General features: G+C 39.9%; 1 protein-coding gene across 3 annotated transcripts in view; it reads left to right on the top strand.

The window, feature by feature from the left end:
• SCAPER (S-phase cyclin A associated protein in the ER) overlaps positions 1-8,916 on the top strand; it is a 515,685-nt gene extending 506,769 nt beyond the window's left edge. For all 3 annotated transcript variants that reach the window (XM_029951067.1, XM_029951068.1, XM_029951069.1), the window contains 3 exons: positions 2,987-3,178; positions 5,713-5,764; positions 8,475-8,916. In XM_029951067.1, the coding sequence (XP_029806927.1) occupies positions 2,987-3,178; positions 5,713-5,764; positions 8,475-8,578 (348 nt within the window). In that variant the 3' untranslated portion in view covers positions 8,579-8,916. The remainder of the gene's footprint in view (positions 1-2,986; positions 3,179-5,712; positions 5,765-8,474) is intronic.
• The last annotated feature ends 769 nt before the right edge of the window (positions 8,917-9,685 follow it).

Raw genomic sequence — 9,685 nt, forward strand, 5'->3', positions numbered from 1 at the left:
GCACCTAAGAGCAAGTGGAAAGTTCAATTTCAGTTTCTTTTGGTCTGAATGTTGCCAGAAATTCCCTTGTTTTTCTTAGAGCCCTGCTCTGCATCTCAAAGTTGACATATTTGAGGGGCACCTGGGTAGCTTGGGTGGTTGGGCTTCTGACTTCAGCTCAGGTGATGGTCTCACAGTTCGTGGGTTCAAGCCCCATGTTGGGCTCTGTGCTGACAGCTCAGAGGCTGGAGTCTGCTTTGGATTCTGTGTCTCCCTCTCTCTGCTCCTCCCCCACTAACACTCTGTCTCTTTCTCTCTCTCAAAAATAAATGTTTAAAAAAGTTTTTTAAGTTGACATATTTGAAAGAGGTTTTCTCCTTCTTATGGAGCCACACCAGCTCCCTGCATGCTGTCTAACTGGTGGCTCTGGCCACCAGTGAAATCTAGAGCCAGGCCACTCCTTCTCCTGGTAGATGGGTCTGGAAAGGGGCTCTGTGGGAAGACTCTTATACATTTGTGTTGGCCTGTGTGCCCTGAAAAGGCAGGTGGCCTGGCCAGGCTCCAGGTCGTACTCACCTTAGACCTCATCAGCAGCCCTTTGTTTGGACAAAGGTTGCAGACCAGATTCGGTTACAGCTTCATCAGGAAGGCAGAGAGAGAGAAAACATCGTTATAAATCCGAGATTTTCTTTGGCTATTTCCATTTCATTCATTCAGCAAGACTTTCATGTTCCATGATGACTCTATCAACTTCAGAAAGCTTGAGTAGTTCATGGACACATTTGACCCCCCTAAGGCCTGGGAGTGAATGACTGGATGAAATAAAACTGAGCCCTGCCCTCATCCCTCAATCTATCGAAAGTCTTGTAGTCAGCTCTCTCCTGGTGCCCAACGCCCTGAGCGTCAAGGTCATGATGCATCCCAGCCTTGCTTCCCTGCCCCTGTGGGAAGTGCTCAGCCTAATTCAGCTGACCATTCAGCCATGCTCATTGACATCGGAACGCCACCCCTCTGTACCAAAAGCCCACCTGAATTACCCAGAAGTGGTCTCACCCACCACGTCTCAGTGCTACAGGTCGGCTCCCTCCTGGACTTCCTAATCCCCTCTCCCGACAATGTCTGAAATGTGGTTCAAGGGCCAGTGCCGAAGAGATGCCCGCTCTGGCACACAGCCAAGCAGGGGGTATGGCTTTCACCACTCTGGGTTGATCCCTTCCCTTTAACCTGATTGGGTTCTAGCATGGGTGGTCCTGTGGGTAGAACACCCTGCCTCAGGTGACAGACCTCCTACATCCATCTGTGTCATCTGCCATCCAGGAACCCAAAAGTCATGGCCTTGGGCAGGTCATCTCACTACACTGCTGGTGACCTCTGTAAACTCACTTCTTCAGCAGGCAACTGATAGCCAGCACTGTTCTCAGAGGGGAACGACAGGCCCCCCCAGGGGGCTCTCTTTCACCCCAGTGAGGGTAGATGTCCAGGCAGAGTCAGTTCTGGTTAAGTTTGCATGGTCAGGGCTCATTTACCAGGGACCAGGAGCTGTCATCTTTGAGTTAGCGTTCTGCCTGTGCCAGCCAGACTGGCCAGTTTAATATCTTTTCAATTAGTGAATCTTCCAATAATAGCATTTTAACAATGAAGTTCCAGAGAAAAAACTTCTTCATTTTTGTCCAAAGGGGGAAAAGAAACGTGTAATAATGGTATCATTATAAATTCTAAAATGGTGATCATTTGGCTGTGCTACAAAATTTGTAGCTAATAATTAAAATAAAGATTTAAGCAAATGCTTTATCAATAAAATAGATGATAGGACATATTTTTCTCAGCCGGTGTCAGGAATGGCAGCACACAGCCATGTGCTATATTGCCACACAGAGCCTTTAAAATTCCTGCTGGATTTGAAGGTATTAACAAGTCCCTATCAACATTCTCTAAGGGTTTTTGATGTCATTTTAGCTATTGAAGTAAAATATGTGAACTATTACTTTGTTGATTTTGTTCTTAAACCAAACTGCATTATCATCTGAGAGTGTGTTCTTAAAGTATTGTTAAAAGTACTTTGAAAACTTGTAAATCCCTCTAATTTATGTTTCTCCTGCCTCTGCTGTTTCATTCTGTCCTTCTGGTTTTAATTTGAATGCAGTCCAGTCTGGGTGTGTACCTGTAAAATTATGTTTTTCCAAGTACAATTTACATTCTGACCTTAGATTTTTACAGTGTCCCTGACTTTCTCGGAGCTTCCTCTTATACCAAGAAGTGGGCTTCGGTCCTTTGCCTCTTTCATATTAGAACCGTCTAATCAAGGTTACTTGAAACAGATCTGATTTTGACATTTCTTAGTTTATCATGTAGGCCCAGGGAGTAAATTAGGAGGGCTTCCCTGCAAGTCCATTAATTGCATTGCCCCGTTCCTTAAAACGTATACACTTGTAAACCTAGACTGCCTCAAGACAAGAGTCTCATTTATCTAAACAGTTCTCCTTTTAGACTCAATGGCACTGATGGAAACACAGATAAGGAGTGTGGATCAGAGGAAGGATCTTTTGGAGCCTGTGCTTCTGAAACTGCTCCTACTCCCTTTACAGTCCCCCTTTTCTTCCCAAGGGCCCGTCTGCATATACAGAACAGTCAGTATATGCCCAGAGCTTGGGTAGGGGGAGACTGCAGCAGGCAGAGCAGCGGAAAGGGCTTCTTTCTTCCGAGGGGGCTCTTTGCAGGTTTCAAGGAATAGGATTTCTCTGTTTTAAGGGGAGGGTGGAGGGCAGGCACTTTGTTAAAGTAGAGTCTGTGTGCTGAATCCTCTCCTGCCTGGTAGCCGTACCCTTCATCGTGGACTGGAAATGGCCGCAGAACTTTTGGAATATTTTCCTTAGGTTGGGAAATGAGATCTCTGTCACTTAGGAGTTAGGAGTCTTTTTTTTTTTCTCCTTACACTCCTTCAGCGTGTTCTCCACGGTTCTTACAGACATTGTTTGGCCATTGACCTTGGTTTCCTCCTCCGTTTCAGGTCATCGTACAGTCTGGCCGCCACCCCACGGTGCTGCAGAAACTCTGCCAGCTGCCCTTCCAGTACTTCAGTGACCCACGGCTGATCAAAGTGCTCTTCCCCTCACTTATCGCCGCTTGTTACAACAACCGTCAGAACCAGATCATCCTGGAGCAGGAGATGAGCTGTGTCTTACTGGCCACGTTCATTCAGGTACCTTCTGTGTTATGCCTGATTCTCTGGCTTTGAGTGGAAGCTAATGCAATTGAAAAGTAAAAGTGAACCAGCCGTTTATTCTTGCCATCTGCCATATCTTGAAATTTTTTCACATTTCTCTGTGCTTGAAAATTAATTTCTTAAATATCAGGATAGTAAAACTAGGGTTGAGTGGTATATAACTTTGACTTGGAAGACTTCAAGAAAATGATATTTTTCCAGTTAATGATATAGTAAACCCACACCAACGAAACATTTTTAAAAGGTTGCCAGACTTCTTTAAGGCTTTAACATTTACATTCACCTTGCTTTTAGTGCAGCTATAGGAAATAGAGAAGGATTGCTGAAGAAGGATCAATTAAAACTTCAGTTGATTTGTAAGTTTTAAAATAAGTATGACTCACACACACATGTGTGTGTAATAAAAACCTGTGATACTGTTTTTTTAATCTAACTCTTATGAGTATGGCCTTATATTTTTCTGATCCGGTTAAAATTCTGTAAGGCTAGAATCAGAATTAGTGCTGTAGCAAAATAAAGCAATATTTTCACATCTAAATTAACTCCATCAACTGACAATAGAAACTCAAGTTTGCTATTCTTTAACATTTGCTAATAGCTAATCCTGTAACTTTTTTTTCTGTCATTGTAGATCATTCATTGCTGAAAATCTTCTATTTTTTCTTGAAATATTCTACTATAAAACCAATGTGTTTTTGTTCCACGACGTACATGTGATTAAAAGACAATGTTTTCTGTTACTAATAATGAAACAGAAAGCAGAGCTGTGTATTAGTGTCCTTCCTTATTCTGGCAAATATACACGCATCTTTGTTGAAAGGATGTGGTGGTACGCAGCTGGTTGGGATGGCTGCAAGTCCAGCTTTCTGCACCTTAGACAGCAGATAGTGGTGTACGTTTTTTAAACTATCCTCTATTAGACCCATCAATTAATAAATACAACTAGATCAATTGTGTTTAGAAATGTTTGCTTTCAGCTTAGTTGTTCCATTTGAGTCTAGGTTCTATTTTCTGAAAATTTTTTCAAAGATCTGCAGATCCACAGGTAGGTATGGATTTCAAAACAAAAGTCTTACAGTTAAATTAAAACTTTAATAATGTCTTACATAGCCATCATAGCAACATCTAAGACTTTGCATATATTCTTAAAGCCTTAGGGATTAAAATTTAAATAGAAAATACTGGGGCACCTGGGTGGCTCAGTCAGTTAAGCAGCCTACGCTTAGTTTTGTATTAGGTCATGATCTCACAGTTTGTGAGATCAAGCCCTGGGTCAGGTTCGAGCCCCTGCTTGGGGTTCTCTGTCTCCCTCTCTCTCTGCCCTTCCCCTACTCTCTCTTTTAAAATATATAAATAATAATAATAATAATAAAGCACAGTATAGAGTATTTTAAGACTGTGCTCTTAAAATTCAGTCTTGTATTCAGGAGGTAATTTCTGAGTGCCTGTGGTGTTCTGGGCACTGATCTCGGCACTGGGAATACAACAACGAATAAAACAGATAAAAATTCCTGCCTTTATATAGCTTTCATTAAAGTGCAGGTAATCAAACAAAAAACAAGTAAAACAAATAGCATGTCAGGGTGTTAAGTACTATGGAGAAAAATAAGGCTGGGAAGGGGGATGGGCTGCGGGGGATGGGGGTGATGTGCAATTTTTTTACGACAACCAAGACGGGGCCAGTTGAGCAAAGACAGTTCTGTGTCTGTACGAACTTAGTCCCTCACATTTTCAACTGCTTGGAAAATAATTTCTAAAAATACAAATGATATCAGAATCTAAAGTAAAAATATATTACTTGTTTTCATCTGGTATTGCTCTTAAAGCCTTCTAACTCTTCTCTGTGCTATTTAACACACATTTAAAAGGAATTTAATGTAAATGTAACAAATTTAACATACATTTGGACACACACATTTTGTAAATGTTACAGAAATTTCTTATTTGGGATAGCATGTTCGATTAGTGAAATTAAATTAGATTTTCTTCTCTATAAATAATTATGCTCAAAGGAGTTTATTTGTTGGATTTTAGCATATAAAGTGGTTCATTGAGGTCTGCATGTGTTAGATTATTAACAGTCACTAGAAAATGATACTAAAAATAGGAGCTGGTAGTTTGTCATAGGTCTCTGAAAATTTATATAAAAAATGAAATTACTAGACTTTTTTAGCTGCAGAATATGTAAGGGCTTTTAGAGTTATGCTTTTTTGAAAATGTTAAAAATCTGTCAATATTTTAAGAGCAAATTTGGCTAAAGCATCCAGTTTGTTCACTGAAATAAAGTTGTAGTTTCTGGCCCCTGGTGCTCTGTACCAAGATTTGAGTCATCACTATTTCATTTAAATTAAGAGAACCTAAACATCAATTTCTTAAGCTTTTATATTTGGGCTCCAAAGTATTCATACAAAAATAATTGTCTCGGACTTCAGAAGCACATTGAAAGCTGCCCTCCCAGAAATTCTCTGCTCATCGCACTTGTATAAAAGTATTTTTCTTGTCTCACACAGGACTTTGTACAGACTTCAGGTCAGGCAGACAACCAGCCTTATCAGCCCAAAGGTACGTTTTATTGAAATGAAACGTCCCATGTTTGTTAGCTGAAAGGACATGGTTCTTACTCCACCCTCCGGAACTGTGACAGAAATCAATCTATTACATCACCTAAAACATTTGAGATTCAGATACCAAGTATAATTTGATGAATAAAGAAATGGATTTTGTCATCAAACATGAATGCATCAGCATATACAGGGAAATTTGTGGAAATAAAAGCACAAAATGTCTTTATGTAATTTATATTCACCTCATGCAAGATATAATAAATAGCAAATAATTGCTTAAGAACCATTTTGTAACACAGGAGACAATTAGATCATTAATATTGGCCCACATTACTCACTTAAATGCTAAAATCACATAGATTTGGTTTCCTGTGTTCAGAATAAAATTATAAATGATAGTACCCTGTATTTCCCCTCTTAAATTCAAGTACTTGAATTTTTTTTATTAAAAATAACATGTAAAATTGTCTTACTTGGTGAAAAAGCCATCAGATTAGTAAGAGTTTAGAAGCTGAAAGATTTACAAGTATTTTTTTTTCCCTGTAGTGTTCCTGCTGAGGTGTCTTCTCTGATCAGAGCTGGAAATGTAGAATTTTAAAGTACATTTTTACGTGTTTTAAATATTCTGCTACACACTGTAATTGAGAAGTACAAATGGCTCTTTGTCTGGCTGTTGTGATCACATCTTTGATTAATGAGATCCTAATACAGATTTTCCCCAATTCGTCCATTAATTTGATAGCTCTTAAGGTGGCCAGAGGCCCACTCCCAACAGACCCTCTAGGGCACCTACCAAGTAGCCCCTACTTGGAGAGGTGGGGAGTCACCTTGTCACCTTGAATAGTCTCTCTCCCTCTTCCCCCTCCACACAAACGCAACCACACACATATACACACATATACACACGTACACCAATTATAGTGGGAGGTCTTGAAAAGTACATAGAAAAGAATATAAGGCTGTACGAGTATCATGGAAAAAATGTCATGTTTTATTGGCTCAGGCACTCAGAGAAGTAAACAGAAAGTTATGCTCGTTTTCAGAAATTCAAGTCAACATCACAGTACCATTTGTTTAAGCGAGAATTAGTGTGCAAGTTCAGGACTGCCCTCAGTCACCATGTTTTTGTTTTTGTTTTTTTAAGTTACTGGAGGCTATGGTGAGAGAAATCAGTATAATTTGTTACTATTCCTTCAATCAGTATTTTAAACTTTGCATATATGAAAATGCCTTGAAAAGTCTTCTAATGTACTTATTTTTAATTGTACAGCAAAGTTTTTGCCAGTAAGAAGTATAGACATTCTTTCTTCTTTCTCCTGACTGTAAGGCTGAGTCACCATTTGCTACATATCTGGCAGGCAGAGTCCCAAGAGCTGCCTCAGTTGGTGGGGCTGAGGCCTGTGGGAGTTTCAACCTTCTTTCTTTTCCAAGGACCCATATTGACTTCCACACTTTACCGAATTATAGTACGCTTGATCCACAGAACAGCAAATGCAGAACTGTTCTCTGCATTTCTCAGTCATTATTTTGATGACAGCTCCTCATATGCTTGTTTTTTTAATTTTTTAATGTTTTAATTATTTTTGATACAGAGAGAGACAGAGCATGAGGGGGGAGGGGCAGAGAGAGAAGGAGACACAGAACCGGAAGCAGGCTCCAGGCTCTGAGCTAGCTGTCAGCACAGAGCCTGACGCGGGGCTCGAACCCACGAACGGGAGATCTGACCTGAGCTGAAGTCGGAGGCTTAACCGACTGCGCCCCCTACTTGGTTTTTTAAAAAGGGGGGCGGGGAACGCCTGGGCAGCTCAGTTGGTTAAGCTTCAGCTCAGGTCATAATCTCACTGTGAGTTGGAGCCCCACATAGGGCTTGCTGCTTTCAGCATGGAGCCTGCTTTGGATCCTCTGTCTCCCCCTCTCTGCCCTTTCCCTGCTCACATTCTTCCTCTCTCTAAAAAATAAACATTTTTTACAGAAATTTTCTTTAAAAAATAAAACATTTTTTAAAAATGATTCCATACTAAATTGCCAGTTTGCACTTTGGACGTCTGTTTCCCTTTGCTTAGTGTAAGTCCGCATAAAATGTCGCAAAACATCTTGAGTTCATCGCCCAGGTGAACCTCTGCAGTCTAAGTGTAAAGCAGCTCCTGGGAGCACCACATTCTTACTGGTGAAGGAGAATTCTGGTTTTCAAGCGCTGGCTGCGTGACCACCGGCCAGCCAGGAGCCTGGGCTCTGCGCTGCGGTGAAGTTCTCACTTACTCCCTCTGCTCTGTCAGATGACTGAATGCCAGATATGAGCATTTTTAAAGTCATATTTTAAATTAAAATATTTTAGATGACAAATGACAAGTTTATATACTGATTTATCATCTCCAGGCTAACTTAAGGATGGAATGGATGACCATCACTTTATTTGGATCACCATACTTATTTCCCCCTATTTTCTTACTCCAGAGTCCAAAAAACAGATTTTTTAAATAATGTTTTATATAGGGGTTAATGTCTGAATATGTTAGAAGCACAAAATAAATTGTGATTAAAATATGTGTATTTTATGCTGTAGGTAGATAGAGATCAGTTATCTTCTTTATATAAACTTGCATCAGGGTTTATTTGACGTGCATGTCTCCATTTTGTAGTCAGATATCAAAATAATTTTAATTTCTTAAAATTCAAAGAATTTAATTATTATCTTTTTTTCTTCTCAGAAAAATCTCTTGGTACCCACGACTATCTTGAGCTGGCTAACAGATTTCCTCAGGAGACCTGGGAAGAAGCTCGACAGTTTTTTTTAAAAAAAGAGAAAAAATAAATGACTTAGTTCTGTATCTGAGTACCCTTGTTAATATTTTAAATTGTTCAAACAAATGTTCTAACTGTTCCTTAAGAAGCTCATTTTCACATGTTTATACTCTCCCCCTGCACTGTAGATACGGTATATACTTTGCACTATTTATAATGATTGTAGATACTTTAATGTTCTTTCTAATTCTGCAAGTTGAGTGTATTTCAGTTATGCACAATATTTTGGGGTTCGGTTACCTACAGCCTATGATAATATATACTTTGCATTTGTATTATGGGTGAAACTAGACATAAAATTAGCAAGTCTGTTTTGTTCTTGTAATAAAATAACTTATTCTGTTTGCAGTGGTGACTTTTCTTATTAAGATAATACCAATTTGAAAAACAAATGTTAACTCCAACTCTGGGAGTATCTTAATTAAAGACTTACAGTTAGCCTCTAAATTTCCCTTTTTAAGGTTTAGAGTATAGATGTTTGTAACACTTGGATATGCTAATTACATAAGAGGTTTTGGAGGCTATTTGAAAGGAATTTAGGGCCCTGTATCCATTGGTCCGCCTCACCTTTCCTAGCAGACAGCACGGAGAACCAACAATAGCATTACTGGTATTCTCCAGAATAAAAGTAGCGATTCAAAAAGATCAGCCATAGTGAATCACCTTGAAGTATTTCCTCAAATAATTGTGAAATGAAGCAACGCTGAAGTAACAGTAAAACGAGGCCACAAGGGCTCCGATAAAAGTTTTAAACTCTGGCGCCCCGCTCACAGTTGAATGTGAGAAGTGTCTGCCTGGGAGACGCAGCAGACCGTTTGCTATCTCGTTCTCAGCGTTTCCCCACCTTAAGCCGACGGCCAGTGCTAAGCCGCTCACTGAGTGACATCTGCATTAATTTCTGTCAGATAAGTATCAAACATTACCCAGATGAAAAGATCTGGTTGGGAAAAGGGGGGCCCAAAGATGTCAGAGTCAAGACTATAGGGAGGTAGGCAGGACGGGATCAGAAAATACAAAAGTTTCATCGGTTTTTTAAAAGCAAACTTAACCCACCTAATGTTCACAACACTCCTTTTTGTAGCCTCACAAAGCTGCTGAGTTGTGTACATGCTGTTTT

This window comes from Suricata suricatta, chromosome 9 (genome assembly GCF_006229205.1).
Source record: "Suricata suricatta isolate VVHF042 chromosome 9, meerkat_22Aug2017_6uvM2_HiC, whole genome shotgun sequence".
NCBI classification, from domain to species: domain Eukaryota; kingdom Metazoa; phylum Chordata; class Mammalia; order Carnivora; family Herpestidae; genus Suricata; species Suricata suricatta.